The following is a 17,602-nucleotide window of genomic DNA, read 5'->3' on the forward strand; positions in this document are numbered from 1 at the left end:
CCCGCTCCTGGAGACGTCATGCGCGTTTTGGCATCCCGTGTCCTCCCTCCGGCTCCAGCTTCCCTGCCCCCCCCCCTCCACGGTTCGCCTCCCTCTCCCCAGGTTTAGCTGTCTTCCCCCAACCCCCCCCCCCCCCCCCCCCCCCCCCCCCCCCCCCCCGTGGTTCGTCCCTCCCTCCTCAGGTTTAGCCGTGTCCCCCCCCCCCTCCTTCCCAGTCCATCTCTCCCCTCCATGCCCTGGCTACCTTCCCCCGACCCTCGACCATTTCCCCCTGATTCTTGGCTACCCGGCTATTCTTCCTCTTGTTCGTTGGCCACAAACAGGTCCCGGAACAATCGCGTGAATGGCTCCCACGTTCTGTGGAAGCCGTCGTCCGACCCTCGGATGGCGAATTTGATTTTCTCCATTTGGAGAGATTCCGAGAGGTCGGACAGCCAGTCTGCAGCTCTGGGTGGTGCTGCTGACCGCCAGCCAAACAGGATTCTACGGCGGGCGATCAGGGAGGCAAAGGCAAGGGCGTCCGCCCTCCTCCCCAGGAATAGATCTGGCTGGTCTGAAACCCCGAAGATGGTTTCACCCTGGCATGGCTCCACCCTCACCCCCACCACTTTGGACATAGCCTCGAAGAAGGCTGTCCAGTACTCCACAAGTCTGGGGCAAGACCAGAACATGTGGGCGTGGTTGGCCGGGCCTCTTTGGCACCGTTCACATCTGTCCTCCACCTCCAGGAAGAACCTACTCATACGGTTTCTTGTTAAGTGGGCTCTATGTACCACTTTTAGTTGCGTCAGGCTGAGCCTTGCGCACGTGGAGGTGGAGTTGACCCTATGCAGTGCTTCGCTCCAGAGTCCCCACCCTATCTCAATCCCCAGGTCATCCTCCCATTTCTTTCTTGTTGCGTCCAGTACGGTGTCGGCCCTTTTTACCAGTCGGTCATACATGTCGCTACAGTTCCCTTTCTCTAGGATACTTGCGTCCAGTAGGTCTTCCAGTAGTGTCAGTCGTGGTGGTTGTGGGTACGGCCTTGTCTCCTTTCATAAGAAGTTATTGAGCTGCAGATACCGTAGCCCGTTCCCCCCCAGCTAGCTGAAATTTCTCTGTCAGTTCGTCCAGTGTTGCGATCCTGTCGTCCGTGTATAGGTCCCTGACTGTCAGTGTCCCCCCGTCCTGCCTCCACCTTTTGAAGGTGGCGTCAGTCAGTGCTGGTTTGAACCTATGGTTGTTGCAGATGGGAGCCTTGTCCGACATTTTGGTCAGGCCAAATTGCTGCCGCAGTTGGTTCCAGGATTGGAGGGTGGCTGTCACCATTGGGCTGCTGGAGTGTTTTTTTGGTGGGGATGGGAGTGCTGCCGTGGCGAGGGCCCGGAGGGAGGTCCCCATGCAGGAGGCCTCCTCCGCGCGCACCCACTCGGCCTCTGGCTCCTGAGAGAAAGTCAAACATAGAAACACACAATAGGAGCAGGTGGAGGCCATTCAGCCCTTTGAGCCTGCCCTGCCATTCATTATTATCATGGCTGATCTTCCAACTCAATAGCCTGATCCTGCCTTTCCCCCTGTATCCTTTTATTCCCTTTTCCCTAAGTGCTGTATCCAACTGCTTCTCAAAACCAGACAATGTTTTGACCTCAACCACTTCCTGTGATGATGAATTCCACAGGTCGTCGACTCTCTGGTGAAGAAAGTTCTCCTCATCTTAGTACTGGTCAACGCCTTACCCTCAGACTGTGACCCCTGGTTCTGGGCACCCCCATCATCGGCAACATCCTTCCTGCACCTACCCTGTCCAGTCCTGTTAGAATTTTACAGGTTTCTATGAGATCCCCCCTCATTCTTCTGAACTCCAGTGAATACAATCCTAACCGACTCAATCTCTCCTCATACCTCAGTCCCGCCATCCCAGGAATCAGTCTGCTAAACCTTCGCTGCACTCCCTCGGGAGCAAGAACATCCTTCCTCAGATAAGGAGACCAAAGCTGCACACAATACTCCAGGTGTGGCCTCACCAAGGCCCTGTACAATTGCCGCAACACATTCCTGCTCCTCCAGCTGAATCCACTCGCTTTGAAGGCCAATGTATCTTTTGCCTTCTTTACCGCCTGCTGTACCTGCATGCTTACCTTCAGCGAATGGTGCACAAGGACACCCAGGTCTTGTTGCACATTCCCTTCCCCTAATTTATTGCCATTCAGAAAATAATCTGCCATCCTGTTTTTGCGACCAAAGCAAACAACCTCACCTTGGGCGGTATTCTCCCCTACCCGGCGGGGCGGGGGGTCCCGGCGTAGCGGAGTGGCACCAACCACTCCGGCGTCGGGCCTCCCAAAGGTGCAGATTCTCCGCACCTTTAGGGGCTAGGCCGCGCCTGAGTGGCTCCCACTCCGCTGACCGCTGACCGGCGTCGGGGCTGGCCGAAAGGCCTTCACCGGTCGGCGGGAGTCCGCGCACGTGCCGGAGCGTCAGCGGCCGCTGACGTCACCATCGGCGCATGCGCGGTGGAGGGGGTCTCTTCCGCCTCCGCCATGGTGGAGGCTGTGGCGGCGGCGGAAGAAAAGGAGTGCACCCACAGCACTGGCCTGCCCGCCGATTGGTGGGCTCCGATCGCGGGCCTGGCCACCGTGGGGGCACCCCCCCCTCAGGACCCCGGGGCCCGCTCACGCCACCTGCTCCCGCCGGCACCAGAGGTGGTTTAAACCACGTCCGCGGGAGAGGCTGGACAGCGGCGGGACTTCGGCCCATCGCGGGCCGGAGTATCACCGCGGGGGGCCCGCCGACCGGCGCGGCGCAATTCCCGCCCCCGCCGATTCCCGGGTGGAGGAGAATTCGGGCCACGGTGGGGGTGGGGTTTACGAAGGCCCCAGGCGATTCCCCGACCCGGTGAGGGGTTGGAGAATTCCGCCCCTTTTTCCAAATTATACTGCATCTGCCAACCAGGTGCCACCCTGCTGGCGGGTAACACATGGCCCACCCAATGAATGAACCCACGGTAGACCCCACTGTGGGAAACAGGAGGGACAACAGAGCCTATCGCTGACATGGGTTGTGGTACCTACTGGAATTCCTGTTGACAGGGATGGGTGGTGAGGATAGAGGCTCATTTTCAGCATGGTTTTGTTGAGGGGAGCCTGACCAACTTGATTGAAAGGTGACCAGGTGGTTCGATGAGGGCAGTACATTTGACGTAGTCTACTTGGACTTCAGCAAGACTTTTGATAAGGTGCCACACGGGAGACTGATAGCGAAGGTGTCCATGGCATCCAAGGAAATTTGGCAAATTGGATGCGGAAATGGCCGGGTGGCAGGAAGCAGAGGGCGATGGTCGCAGGGTGATTTTCTGACTGGAGGCCTGTGTCCAGTGGGGTCCCCCAGGGATCACTGTTAAGGCCCTTGCTGTTTGTGGTTTATATTAATTATTTAGACATAAATGTAGGAGCGTTGATCAGTATGTTCACAGCTGACACGAAAATTAGCGGGGTAGTAACAAATTCTGGATTCCCAACAGGTGACCCTCGCCTCTCCCGCCTTCTGAGGCAGGGAATTCCAAAGCCGGGCAACACTCCGAGAAATAATTCCTCCTCATCTCTGTCCTATAATTTAAAAATAAGGCCCCCCCAATTCTGGACTCACCCACAAGAGGAGACATCCTCTCCACATCCACCTTGTCAAGATCCTCATTCAGAATCCTGTCTCATTCAATCAAGTTCCCCCCTCACTCTTCTATTATTAAAGTCTATCTGCGATGGAACAATGACGATCCGTCTGATAGCAATGAATTTTGTTCCCCTTTAAGCCAGGGATTTGTACAAATATTTGGAGTCTGTTACCTTTTGCCGGTTGAAACTAATCTGATTCATCACCACTGGTGGCCGAAGGATAATGGTATTCGGGTAAACATTGGACATCTCGCAATACCTGGCATGAGGTAACATATCTAGAGGGCTGGGACAGGTTTGCCCAGGTATATCTAAAGAAATACTCCTACCTGTGCAGCTACGCATAGAAAAGAAAGGAACAAGTTGCATTTCTACAACGCCTTATATTTTTGATTGTCCAAAGTAACGCTTTGAAACCAAAGGGTTGACTTTGTGAGAGTTCTTCCTGTTATTTCCTTTGTTCCCATTTATTTTACTTTCTTATTTTTGGTCCGTGGACCCATATTTGGAATGTTCCTTTAAGTAGAAGACTCCAGCTGAAGCAGCCGGCTTTCCAGGACTCTGTGCTCCCAGGTTTTGTGTTTGGAGACGTGAAACGGACTCTTCGGCATCGAGTGAATCTTAAGAACCGGTCGAAGCGGAAGCCAGTTCGATTGGCTAACCGATAACCGATGTGTTGGACAGGGGCAGTGTTCTACCTGACAGCAGTTTGTCATTGGTTCCTGCGTGGTGCTTTCTGAGAGAACTGGGCAAAAGTGTTAAGACCTTGGAAGGAGAAGGAACTCTCTCCCTCTCTCTCAATCTCTCTCTTGCTGGCTAAAGTGAAGGAGCTGTTCTAGTGTTCTGACAGCAGTGAGCATCTGGCACATTCCTTGCTGTGACCCTGAAATGATGCTGAGCCGACAGAGAAGGTAGACAACCTAACCAGAGAAAAAAACATCTGGGATGGGATTTTCCCGTACCCGGCTGGGCGGAGTGGCGTGAACCACTCTGGTGTCGGGCCGCCCCAAAGGTGTGGAATCCTCCGCGCCTTTAGGGGCTAGGCCTGCCCGGGAGTGGTTGGCACCCCGCCGGCTGGCGTGGAAGGCCTTTGGCGCCCCGCCAGCCGGGGCCAAAGGGACTCCGCCGGCCGGCGCAGGTCCGTGCATGCGCGGGAGCGTCAACAGCTGCTGATGTCATCTCTGCGCATGTGCGGGGGGTGGTCACCTTCGCGCCGGCCATTGCGTAGGCTTACACGCCCCCCCCGGGGCCAGATCACCCGCGCACCCCGCTTCCCCCCAGGACCCCGAAGTCTGCCCGCGCCGCCAGGTCCCCCCGGTAAGGGACCAGTCCAATTTACGCCGGAGGGACTGACATAGAACCAGCGGGACTTTGGCCCATCGCGGGGGGGGGGGGTCCGCCGACCGTCGCGGTGCGATTCCCGCCCCCGCCGAATCTCTGGTGCCGGAGAATTCGGCGGCCGCGGAATTCACGCCGCCCCCCGGCGATTCTCCGACCCGGCCGGGGGTGTCGGAAAATCCGCCCCTTATGCCTAGAAGGAAGAAGTACCAAAACGGAAGCCTGAACTTCCGAAAGACCTTGACTGGACTTCATCAACGACCTTTATCCCTTTATTTTTATTTATATTTTCTTTCCCTGTCCACGTCAATGATTTATACATTTCCAGCATAACCTCCCTGCTCTTAAACTCTATGTCTCTCTGATCCTTGGTGTTTCTCAGGGTCTTGCCGTTGGTCATGTATTCCCTTGCCTTGTTTGTGTTACCCAAGTCCATCACCACACACACTTATCCAGATTGAATTCCATTTGATCAACCTTTAATAAGGCACAGGGCGTCCCGAGCGAGTTGTTGTAAAAACATTTATTTAACAACAGTATTATCTACACGAGGCCCGGTTACATCTCACCGGGTCCTCTCACCTTTCTGGTCGGGCCCACACTGGCCGACCTTTTATATCAGTGCTGGTGGCACCTGCCCACCTCTTTGAAAAATTCAATCAAGTTGGTGAGCAGCTGGAGGGGGGGCTGGAATAAAGGCACAAAGTGCTGGGGTAACTCCGCAGGCTTGGCAGCATTCACAGAGAGAGAAAGAGCGTGAATGTTTTGAGTGCAATAGGACTCCTCTTCAAAGTTGAATAAAGTTGTTTGGCTGATGGAGGAGCACGAAGATTATGAACAAGGAGCAGGAGTAGGCCATTCAGCCCCTCGAGCCAATCTGATAGTAGCCTCAAATCTGCACCCGCCTACCCCCCCGATAGCCTATCACCCTCTTGCTCACCAATAATCTCTCCACCTCTGCTTTAAAACTATTCAAAGGTTCTGCTTCCCGTGACCCTCAGAGAGAAAAATTCACCTCAACACCATCTTAAATGGGGGACCCCTTATTTTTAACCAGTGATCCCCCTAGTTCCAGATTCTCCACAAGAGGAAACATCCTCTCCACATCCACCCTGTCAATACCCCTCAGGAACTTATATGGTTCAATCACCTCTGACTCTTCCAAACTCCAGTGGTCACAAACCTAACCTCTCCAATCTTTCCTCTAACCCAGTGTTTTTCCCGGGGACCCATTTTTACCAACCGGCCAAGATTTGGGACCCAACACGGCCGACCTTCGGGACCCAACACGGCCGACCTTCGGGACCCAACGCGGCCGACCTTCGCGACCCACGCTGGCCGACCTTCGCGACCCAACGTGGCCGACCTTTGGGACCCACTCTAGCTGACCTTCGGGACCCAACGCCGGCCGACCTTCAGGACCCAACACGGCCGACCCACGCTGGCCGACCTTCGCGACCCACGCTGGCCGACCTTCGCGACCCACGCTGGCCGACCTTCGCGACCCACGCTGGCCGACCTTCGCGACCCACGCTGGCCGACCTTCGCGACCCACGCTGGCCGACCTTCGCGACCCACGCTGGCCGACCTTCGTGACCCATGCTGGCCGACCTTCGCGACCCACGCTGGCCGACCTTAGCGACCCACGCTGGCCGACCTTCGCGACCCACGCTGGCCGACCTTCGCGACCCACGCTGGCCGACCTTCGCGACCCACGCTGGCCGACCTTCGCGACCCACGCTGGCCGACCTTCGCGACCCACGCTGGCCGACCTTCGCGACCCACGCTGGCCGACCTTCGCGACCCACGCCGGCCGACCTTCGCGACCCACCATTTTCTCTTAACTTGTTTGCTGCTGATAAAAATGGAGGAAATGGTTTTGGGTCCCTTTGGCCCTCGTACAGCCCCCTCCAATGGAACCTGTTGGATGAAGGTGAAGCCTTCCGGTGTCGGAAAGTATGGAGTCTCCATCTGTCCAAAGTTCGGCATTTTGTTTTCTGTAAAATTTTAACAAATAAACCCCCCTCGAACTTGTAAAAAAATAAAATAAAATGAATAAAATAAATGAAAAAAATAAAAATTAAATGAATAAAACTTGGAAAACAAAAAACTGCGACTGTTTAAAAAAATAGTGGCCGCACTGCGCATGTGCACCCGATCATCGGCGAGCATGCGCATAGTTTTGCGCACGCACGCTGATGATCAATGCGGCCAATTTTTTTTTTACATGTTTGCGGCCATTTTAAAGGCGTTATTAAAAGCCGGCTGCTGCGCGGGGATTTGCGCGATCAGGAGCGCTACGAAGGACGGCTCCGCGACCCTCCCGACTCCCGCCCGTGACCCACCCGCGGGTCACGTCCCTGAGTTTGAAGAACGCTGCTCTAAGGCAACCTGCCCATTCCTGGTGTTAGTCTCATAAACCTCCTCGGAACTGTTTCTAATGCATTTACTTCCTTCCTTAAACCAGGTGACCAGTACAGTATACAGTGATACAGTACACCTACACACTTGAGGCCAAAACATTTATGTTTTCAAGAAGGAGTTAGATGTGGCTCTTGGGGCTAAATGGACCAAAGGATATGGGGGTGGGAGTGGCAAAGCAGGAACAGGTTACTCAGTTGGATAATCAGCCATGGTCATACTGAATGGAGCAGCAGGCTCGGAGGGCCGAATGGCCTTCTCCTGCTCCTATTTTCTATGTTTCTATGTTATGTCAAGCATCATCCAATTGGATAAGAAGTCTTTTTCTTTTCCAATTGGTGTAGGAAGGTCATGTGTCATAAGGATGGATGTGTTGGCCGACTAATGGCTGGAGCGTGGGGACGAGTCTCACGATGCAACTTCCAGGAATACATTCAATTGCAGTTAGCGACCCTAGCTGGTAACCAGCCCAGGCTGAATTGAGATAACTGTCCAAAGAACTGGGGTCGGAGGTGAGGAGATTCACCTGAGGAAGGAGCAGTGGTCCGAAAGCTAGTCATAATATACACACAAGTATATCATGGTGCACAGACAGGCAGTGATTGACACACAGGACGACGAATTAACACACAGAACACAGCAGCCAATCAGCAGAGAGGACACGACCACTATAAAGCCAGAGCGCACTAGTTTTCCCGCTCTCTCGGGATCCAGCCTCTGAGACAGTCAGAACTCGTGAGCAACAACTAGAACAAACACCATGTGGTAGTCAGATAGTCTGGTCAGGTTAGCCTCAGGTCGCCAGTCAACTCAGCATAGTGTCAACCCACAGTTAAAGTATGTACGATAGTTAAGAGTTCAATAAAATCGAGTTGCATTTCTTCAAGTGTTGGAAGCCTGTCTCTCTCACTGCTGCAGTAAACGCAGTCCTCGCAGACCCAGCTTACCCAACACAGTGTTTCGAAACAAACCTGTTGGACTTTAACCTGCTGTTGTCAGACTTCTTACTGTGCTCACCCCAGTCCAACGCCGGCATCTCCACATCAGGAGATTTCTAGGCAGGGAGTTGTTAGGAGTTGGAAGGCATTGCCTGAAAGGCAGCTGCTACATAAAATCACCAGGGATTTGTGTTTGGTTTGATTTGGGTCGCTTAGTTGGGAGAAGAGGGAATGAAATCAACATTTTTCATCATCAGGGGCCAAGTCTTTGAAAGACTCTGGGCAATTCTGTCTGCACAGTTATCAAATATTTAACAAAGATAGAAGAAATACTTTATTTAACCGTCCAATTATTTTTTTTTCTCTCTCTTTGTGATTGGTCAGTGTGTCCAAGTGATGAATCCTTAATTCCATGCAGACTGCAGAGCAGTCCTGCAGTGTTGGCAACCATTGGTGGAGTGGCACAGTGGCAGTGATGGGGCGGCAGGGTGGCATGGTGGTGGGGTTGTACAGTGGCACAGCGTTGGTGTGGCACAGCAGTGGGCAGCACAGTGGCACAGTGGTGGGGTTGCACAGTGGTGGGGTGGCACATCAGAGGGGTGGCACAGTGGCACAGCAGTGGGGCAGCACAGTGGCACATCAGTGGGGCAGCACAGTGGTGGGGTTGCACAGCGTTGGAGTAGCACAGCAGTGGGGCAGCACAGTGGCACATCAGTGGGGCAGCACAGTGGCACAGCAGTGGGGCAGCACAGTGGCACAGTGGTGGGGTTGCACAGCGTTGGAGTAGCACAGCAGTGGGGCAGCACAGTGGCACAGTAGTGGGGCAGCACAGTGGCCATCAGTGGGGCAGCACAGTGGCACATCAGTGGGGCAGCACAGTGGCACAGTGGTGGGGTTGTACAGTGGCACAGCATTGGAGTGGCACATTGGCACAGCAGTGGGCGGCACAGTGTTGGAGCAGCACAGTAGTGGGGTAGCATGGTGGCACAGTGGTGGGGTTGTACAGTGGCACAGCGTTGGAGTGGCACAGCAGTGGGCAGCACAGTGGCACATCAGTGGGGTAGCACAGTGGCACATCAGTGGGGTGGCACAGCGGTGGGGTTGTACGGTGGCACAGTGCTGGGCTGGCATGGAGGAACAGTGAACATAGAACATAAAACAGTACAGCACAGAACAGGCCCTTCGGCCCTCGATGTTGTGCCGAGCAATGATCACCCTACTCAAACCCACGTATCCACCCTATACCCGTAACCCAACCCCCCCTAACCTTACTTTTTAGGACACTACGGGCAATTTAGCATGGCCAATCCACCTAACCCGCACATCTTTGGACTGTGGGAGGAAACCGGAGCACCCGGAGGAAACCCACGCACACACGGGGAGGACGTGCAGACTCCACACAGACAGTGACCCAGCCGGGAATCGAACCTGGGATCCTGGAGCTGTGAAGCATTTATGCTAACCACCATGCTACCGTGCTGCCCTGGTTAGCACTGCTGACTTACAGCGCCACCCTCCCAGGTTCGACTCCGGCCTCGGGCGACAGTCTGTGTGGAGTTTGCACGTCCTCCCCGTGTCTGCGTGGGTTCCCTCCGGGTGCTCCGGTTTCCTCTCACTGTCCAAAGATGGATTGGCCACGATAAATCGATCCTTAGCGTCCAAAAGGTTATTTGGGGTTTATGGACATAGCTTGGGGGCTGTGGGCCTAGATAGGGCCCTCTTTTGGAGGCTCGGTGCAGATTCGATGGGCTGAATGGCCTCCTTCTACACTGTAGGGATTCCATAATTCAACCTCACAACTTTCAGGACTTACCAAGTGTGCCAGATTTGTACAATCTCTCCTTTTCACATTTACAACACAAAGGGGGCGTGGTGGAGGATGGTGAGTGGATTATTTACTCTTACCCCATGGATAGATTAGTCTGAATCTCCCCACCCCCCCTCCCAACACACTTTGATTGACAGCTCCGGCTGAGTTCACTGTACCTTCTGCCTGGCATGTGTTTGGGTGAGTCAGAACACCCAGTCTCATTAGCACAGCACAGGACACACAAGCTCACCACCACCAACAACAACACGGCCAATAAGACAAGCTGAAAACAGCAGCAGCAGCAGCAGCCCTCTCCAACCCTCTGCAGTCTCCATTGTGCCTGGTGTGACTTTTCCACGGTGTGTGCGTGTGTTTTTTTTTTGTTATATCCAGAATGCTGGGAAGGGCAATATTTTGGAAAGTCTGCGCGATTGCAGACTGCAAGAGCGCCTTTAAATAGTCCAGGGACTGCCAAAGGGGAGGCAGGGGAGAGTGGTGATTGACAGCTCCAGCCATTCCGACAAGAGGGCAAAAGGCAAGTCTGAAGAGGGAGGAGGTGGCATGCTGAGGCCAAAATAAAACTGCTTCGCCATTGTATGAGGGCTATTATTTTCCACATTTAGGGACCTTTGAAGTCTGGCTCCAGTTGTGAAACACTTCTAGTGACAAAGGTAAGCGAACTTCTCTGGAGTGAAAAGTATGGCTCTCTCTCTCTCTCTCTCTCACACACAGTCCTCTGAGGCCATCGTTAGTCTATTTTTAAACTCGAACATGGCAAAAAATTTTCACCCTGGCTGCATTCGATATTTAACTTGCAAAGCTTCTTAATTCCACCCCCCCCCCACCTCCCATAATTGCAAACGTTTAAAAAAAGGAGAAACTGTGAGATTTGCAGGTTCAGTGTTGATTTCTACGGAGATTTACTGTTTGTTTCGGGTCTCTGAAATCGGATATTTCTAATTCGATGATCGCAGGAACTAATTTCACTTCATGTTGAAACTTCCTTTAGCAGCTGGTTGGATTAAAATCGCAAGGAGTGGTGAGGAGAGTTTGAAAGGATCTGCGGGATTCTCCCAAGGGTAGAATGAGTTCCAAACGAGTAATTCGATCCTACTCCGCCAACGGCCGCTATCCTTGCGACAGCAACCAGGAGGATGAACCTCCTTCCAGGGGAGATGCCAGCCGCAGCTACTTCCTCAACGTGCGACCTGAGAACAGGTGAGATGAAATGAAAATGAAAAAATGAAAATCGCTTATTGTCACGAGTAGGCTTCAATGAAGTTACTGTGAAAAGCCCCTAGTCGCCACATTCCGGCGCCTGTCCGGGGAGGCTGGTACGGGAATCGAACCGTGCTGCTGGCCTGCCTTGGTCTGCTTTAAAAGCCAGCGATTTAGCCCGGTGAGCTAAACCAGATGTGGAGCAAAGGAGACTCCCGTCCTGCTAATGCCAGCCACGTTCGGTCTAGCCTCATCTATCCCTCCCTCCATTCAGTTCAGTAAGAAGTCTTACAACACCAGGTTAAAGTCCAACAGGTTTGTTTCAAACACGAGCTTCCGGAGCACTGCTCCTTCCTCAGTCCATTCAGTTGGATCAATTGCCCGCCTGTATATTAAGCACAATCCGCACACACCTTGTGACTGGGTTCTCCAGCCCCCCCCCCCCCCCCAGCAGCCGCCTGTTTCTTGGCAAACGGCGCGATTCGCTCCTCCCGCCGCTCGTCGATGAGATTTCCCATTGAGGCCGCCCCCTAGCCCCCAGGCAACCCGCTGGCTGGGATTACCCTGCCAACGGGAATGGAAAATCCCAACGGGTGTTGAATTCCGGCAACCCTTGCCCTCCCATTCCTTAATGACCCTGCCCATCAGAAACCTACCAACCTCAGCTTTTGCCATTTTCAGTTATCCCCCCCGCCCCTCTCCCCAACCTTTCGCTTTTTTTGGGGAGGGAGAGAGGGCGTTCCAGATTTCTGAGACCCCTTTGCAGCGGAGCGCCAATGTTATTTCAGCCGGAGGTTGGACTCACAGCAGACGTCAGGGATCTGGGTGGGTGGCTTGTGAGTCTTGGGTTGTGACGATCGAGGGAGCGTTTGGGAGGGGGGGGGGGCTGCTGCTGTCAGTGGCAGGGAATCCCAGAAACTCAGGAAAACTGGAGTGCCGGCGGAAGTTGGTGACAGGATGTTATTTTAATTTTTTGTCCTTCGTTCAAACCCGCACCCCCAACTCTCCTATAGTTGGCCAGATTGACAGGCTGCTGTGGGACAGCCAGAGGCAAAGACTGAAGCTGGGCGCAGGAGAGGAGGGAGGGAGACATCACGTAGGGATGGTGAGATTATGGGGGGGAAGTGGAGCTTGTAGAGAGTGAGAGGCAGATATGCCTGCAAGACCTGTGTGTGTGTGTGTGGGGGGGGGGGGGGGGGGCAATCCAGCTCCTCCTGACCCAGAGCACTGCTAGAAAGGCTTCTCCAGACTGGCTCTGACCATTCTCAGCTCCTGTCAGCTGCCAACTTTCCCGAGTGCTGGGAACGTTTGAGGGACAGGTTAAATACTTTGGCTGCTTGATGGCTTGCAACTGATTTCAGAATAAGTTCTCAGACTGGCGGATGACTGACGGTTCTCATGGATCTGTTTGGGTCCTGGCGTAATAAGGGTGAAATGGACGGGGAGAAGACTTCCTGATTCAAAGGGAAATTGATAGTGGACATTGAGTTTCGATCTTCCCTTTGATCTGGTGTGAAACATGGAGAGAGGCAGTCAGGAACTCCATAATCTTTAGGTGATAAATTAATAATCTTTATTGTCACAAGTAGGCTTACATTAACACTGCAATGATGTTACTGTGAAAAGCCCCGAGTCACCACATTCCGGCGCCTGTTCCGATGTACAGAGGGAGAATTCTCAGCTGGTACGGTAATTGAACCCGCGCTGCTGGCCTTGTTCTGCATCACAAACCAGCTGTCTAGCCCACTGAGCTAAACCAGCCCTCTGACCTATCCTTAAACAATGAGAAGTGTGAATTCCCCTGATAATATTCATCTTGCCATGTCCATTCCAGGGGGAGGTGGTCCCACCACAGGTGAGCCAATTAGACCTTTGCAGAAGCTTTTTAGTCTGTGTTGAAGAAGCTACGGTCACATGACCCTTTGGCAGCCATCTTGACAATTCAGCAGTGCCCATTCTAAACAAATCCAGGACAGTTCCAGAAGCTTCCACAGTTCAAAGTTAAGAATATGACATGCCATTACGAGGCATGATAGGGTCCTTCCCACATATTATGCACAGTTCCTTTTGAGTTCTCACTAATTCATGAAAAAACTTCTGCGGCAAGGCACCTCACATTCCTATAAGATCCATGTGGCAATATTATGTCCAGCTTTTCCCTCTGTTCTGCTTGATAACCCTGACTCTCCAACCCTCTTGTTTCCGATTCAGCGACTACTGGGAAGCAATATTTTACCATTTACAGTCTCAAGACCTTTTGTCAATTGAAAGTCTCCCGTCAGCTGTTTTATGAAGATTGGCCTAATTTTTTGAGTCCTTCACAACAGAAGTCTCTACTGTGGCCTTTCCATGGCTCTCTTACTTTTCCTCAAATGGGGAATTCCAAGACTGAGGCCACATTTTAATTGTCGCCGAAACACTTGCACAAACCCATCTTCAATCCATTGCTTTTATATTAATGGCTCCCATTTGCCCCCTCACGGGCCTTTTCTATTTTCACCTTTAAAGATGCGTTTTCACCCAATAATCCTCTGTTTTCCTGAGTTTTGGGTTTTCCTTTCCCCTCCCCCCCCAGTAGCACTCCGCATTCCGCTCCACCTGCCATGACGCTGTCTGTTTCAATAAGCTCTCTGTCATTCCACGCAATCTCTCACATCTGATAGCATCCCTTCACAACCATTCCCCCTTGTGTCTGTGAGCTCACAGCGTTTATTTCACTGCAAAGGTAAAGCGGTCCTGGACACTCCAGCACCGGCAGAACCGTTACTGTGCACAAGGAGGCCATTCAGCCCATCGTGTCTGACGCAGCTCTCCGAGTGAACATTCCCTCCGTGCCATTTCCACTGCCTTCTCCCTGTAACCCGGCCCACCCTTGCTTTTCAGATCACGGTCTAATTTCCTTTTTGAACGTTTCGATTGAACCTGCTTCCACCACACTCCCAAGCACAGCATTCCAGCCTTTAAGCACGAGCTGCGGAGAAATACCTTTCCCTCGTATCACCCTTTTGTTCCTCTCATTTTAAACCTAGTTCTCCATCCTTCCACGAGCGGGGACAGCTTCTCCCTATTATTCTCTGTCCAGACCCCTCACCATTTTGCAGCTTAGAATTCCCACAGTACTGAAGGAGGACATTCGGCCCATTGAGTCTGGACGTCTGCAAGAGCACCATACTGAGGCCTACTCCTCCTTAACCCCATAATCCCACCGAATCCACGCATCTTTGGGCACTAAGGGATACTTTATCATGGCCAATCCACCTAACCTGCACGTCTTTGGGCTGTGGGAGGAAACCGGAGCACCCGGAGGAAACCCACGCAGACACGGGGAGAACGTGCAGACTCCTCACAGACAGTGACCCAAGGCCGGAATTGAACCCGGATCCCCTGCACTGAGGCCGCAGTGCCAACCACTATGAATACCTCTATCAGCTCTGGCATGGGACCATTCTTCCCTGCACTCTCTCTCCAATGCTTTCACATCCTTCAAGTGCCGCACCCAGAGCTGGACGTAACACTCCGACTGAGTCCGAATGAGTGTCTAACGCTGAGACACCACCCACTAATCAGAAAAATACCCACTTAACCCCAGACTTTGTTTCCTGCCCTCTTATCTGTGCGACCGCTTTACCTTCAATGTTTTACTGTCGTCAAAGTAGCATCCCAAATTTCCTTGAAAATCCCAAAATATGCATTATATATGCGCACACAATACGTGCTTTCCCTGTGAAATTGGTTTCCTCAATTGAATTAATCTACTTTGAGAAAAATCGACAATGCTTTTCTCTGATTAAATATCTCCGAGTGAGTTAAGATTACCTGGCCAATCGTTCCTGGCTTCTCCTTTTCAGCCTCTGTTGTCAGGGTGTAGACATAGCATTTACAGTGCAGGAGGCCATTCGGCCCATCGAGTCTGCACCGGCTCTTGGAAAGAGCACCCTACCCAAGTTCAACACCTCCACCCTACCCCCATAACCCAGTAACCCCACCCAACACTAGGGGCAATTTTGGACACTAAGGGCAATTTATCATGGCCAATCCACCTAACCTGCACATCTTTGGACTGTGGGAGGAAACCGGAGCACCCGGAGGAAACCCACGCACACAGGGGGAGGATGTGCAGACTCCGCGCAGACAGTGACCCAAGCCGGAATCGAACCTGGAACCCTGGAGCTGTGAAGCAATTGTGCTATCCACAATGCTATCGTGCTGCCCGTGTTTAGTTTCCTGTTGAATGTTTATGTGTGGACTTCGCTCTTCTGCCTCTTCCCTGGGTGGTCCTGCAGCCTTAACCCTGTCGAAACCCATGTCAAAAATAAAATGGGCTCCGTCTGACTCTTCTTTGATCGTCCTTTCGCTGATGTAGAATTTACAGTGCAGACTATTCGACTCAACCGATTTATATTGATATTCAAGCTCCAACTGAGTTTTTTCCCATCCTGCTTGCAAACACACAAATGTACGAAGTAGAATCAGGAGTGGGCCACTTGGCCCCTCGAGCCTGCTGTCCCGCTCTATAAGATCTGGGGTTGGTTTAGCTCACTCGGCTAAATCGCTGGCTTTCAAAGCAGGCCAAGGCAGGCCAGCAGCACGGTTCGATTCCTGTACCAGCCTCCCCGGACAGGCGCCGGAATGTGGCGACTAGGGGCTTTTCACAGTAACTTCATTGAAGCCTACTCGTGACAATAAGCGATTTTCATTTCGTTTTCATTTTTCAATCTGGTTGTAACATCAGTTGCACGTTCCCCTCTGCTCCCGATAACCTTTCACCCCCTTTGTTAATCAGAATTCAATCCAGCTCCTCCTTAAAACTACTCAAAGAGAACTGTTCCTTCCTCAGGCAAATGTTCCAGAAACATATATATAGACAAATTCAAAGATGCCAGACAATGCTAGAAATGCGAGCATTTGCAGGTAATTAAACCTTTACAGATCCAGAGATAGGGTTAACCCCAGGATAAAGAGGTGTGAATTGTCTCGATCCAGGACAGTTGGTTGGATTTTGCAAACCCAGGCTAGATGGTGGGGGATGAATGTAATGCGACATGAATCCCAGGTCCCGGTTACCTGGGGTTACCCCTCTCTTTGGATCTGTAAAGATTCAATTACGTGAAAATACGCGCAATCTAAGCATTGTCTGGCATCTTTGAATCGATATATTGGGCAGCAGGGTAGCATGGTGGTTAGCATAAATGCTTCACAGCTCCAGGGTCCCAGGTTCGATTCCCGGTTGGGTCACTGTCTGTGTGGAGTCTGCACGTCCTCCCCCTGTGTGCGTGGGTTTCCTCCGGGTGCTCCGATTTCCTCCCACAGTCCAAAGATGTGCGGGTTATTGTGCTATCCACAATGCTACCCTGCTGCCCGTGTTTAGTTTCCTGTTGAATGTTTATGTGTGGACTGTAGATATAGCATTTACAGTGCAGGAGGCCATTCGGCCCATCGAGTCTGCACCGGCTCTTGGAAAGAGCACCCTACCCAAGTTCAACACCTCCACCCTACCCCCATAACCCAGTAACCCCACCCAACACTAAGGGCAATTTTGGACACTAAGGGCAATTTATCATGGCCAATCCACCGAACCTGCACATCTTTGGACTGTGGGAGGAAACCGGAGCACCCGGAGGAAACCCACGCACACACGGGGAGGATGTGCAGACTCCGCACAGACAGTGACCCAAGCCGGGAATAGAACCTGGGACCCTGGAGCTGTGAAGCAATTGTGCTAACCACTATGCTACCGTGCTGCCATGATCAATGGTACTCTATTCTCCAGCACACGGCATGTGCGGATCGTTTCCTGTACAGGTTCCACCAGTAGCCTGTGCCAGCTGTAAGTGCCGAGAGGCCATTGGGCACTAAATCCCAAGATGGTTCTGGATGAGGAAGACCATTGAGCCCATTTTCGTCCATCGATCCTGCCCATCATCTGCCCCATTTGCGACAGTGATGCCCCTCCGAAAGGACTTGAGTGGCTGTAAAGCACTCTGGGACGTCTTGAGATTGCGAAAGCCACAACTATGGGCGGAATGTTCTAGCCACGCCCACCACGGGAATCATCACGGCGGGACGGGATGGTGGACGGGCCCGCCATTGACTTTGGGTGGGAATTCCCAGTCTGGTCCTTTAAGCCCGCTTTCCCCATCGTGCCTCTATTGCAACAGTTTTGTTAAATTATTCCAGGGTTTTCACTTCCGCTACTATCTGGGAATGTTAGTCATTCTTCGTGTGAA

General features: G+C 52.6%; 2 protein-coding genes across 2 annotated transcripts in view; one reads left to right on the top strand and one right to left on the bottom strand.

Moving 5' to 3' along the window:
* malt3 (MALT paracaspase 3) overlaps nt 1-17,602 on the bottom strand; it is a 242,432-nt gene that overhangs the window by 152,055 nt on the left and 72,775 nt on the right. The gene's annotated exons all lie outside the window — the stretch shown is intronic.
* The window catches only part of alpk3a (alpha-kinase 3a), an 81,738-nt gene continuing 74,566 nt past the window's right edge, over nt 10,431-17,602 (top strand). Inside the window, exons 1-2 of the mRNA XM_038784247.1 lie at nt 10,431-10,828; nt 11,167-11,375. Of these exons, the coding sequence (XP_038640175.1) occupies nt 11,242-11,375 (134 nt within the window). The 5' untranslated portion in view covers nt 10,431-10,828; nt 11,167-11,241. The remainder of the gene's footprint in view (nt 10,829-11,166; nt 11,376-17,602) is intronic.

Source organism: Scyliorhinus canicula, chromosome 24, assembly GCF_902713615.1.
Source record: "Scyliorhinus canicula chromosome 24, sScyCan1.1, whole genome shotgun sequence".
Classification (NCBI taxonomy): Eukaryota; Metazoa; Chordata; class Chondrichthyes; order Carcharhiniformes; family Scyliorhinidae; genus Scyliorhinus; species Scyliorhinus canicula.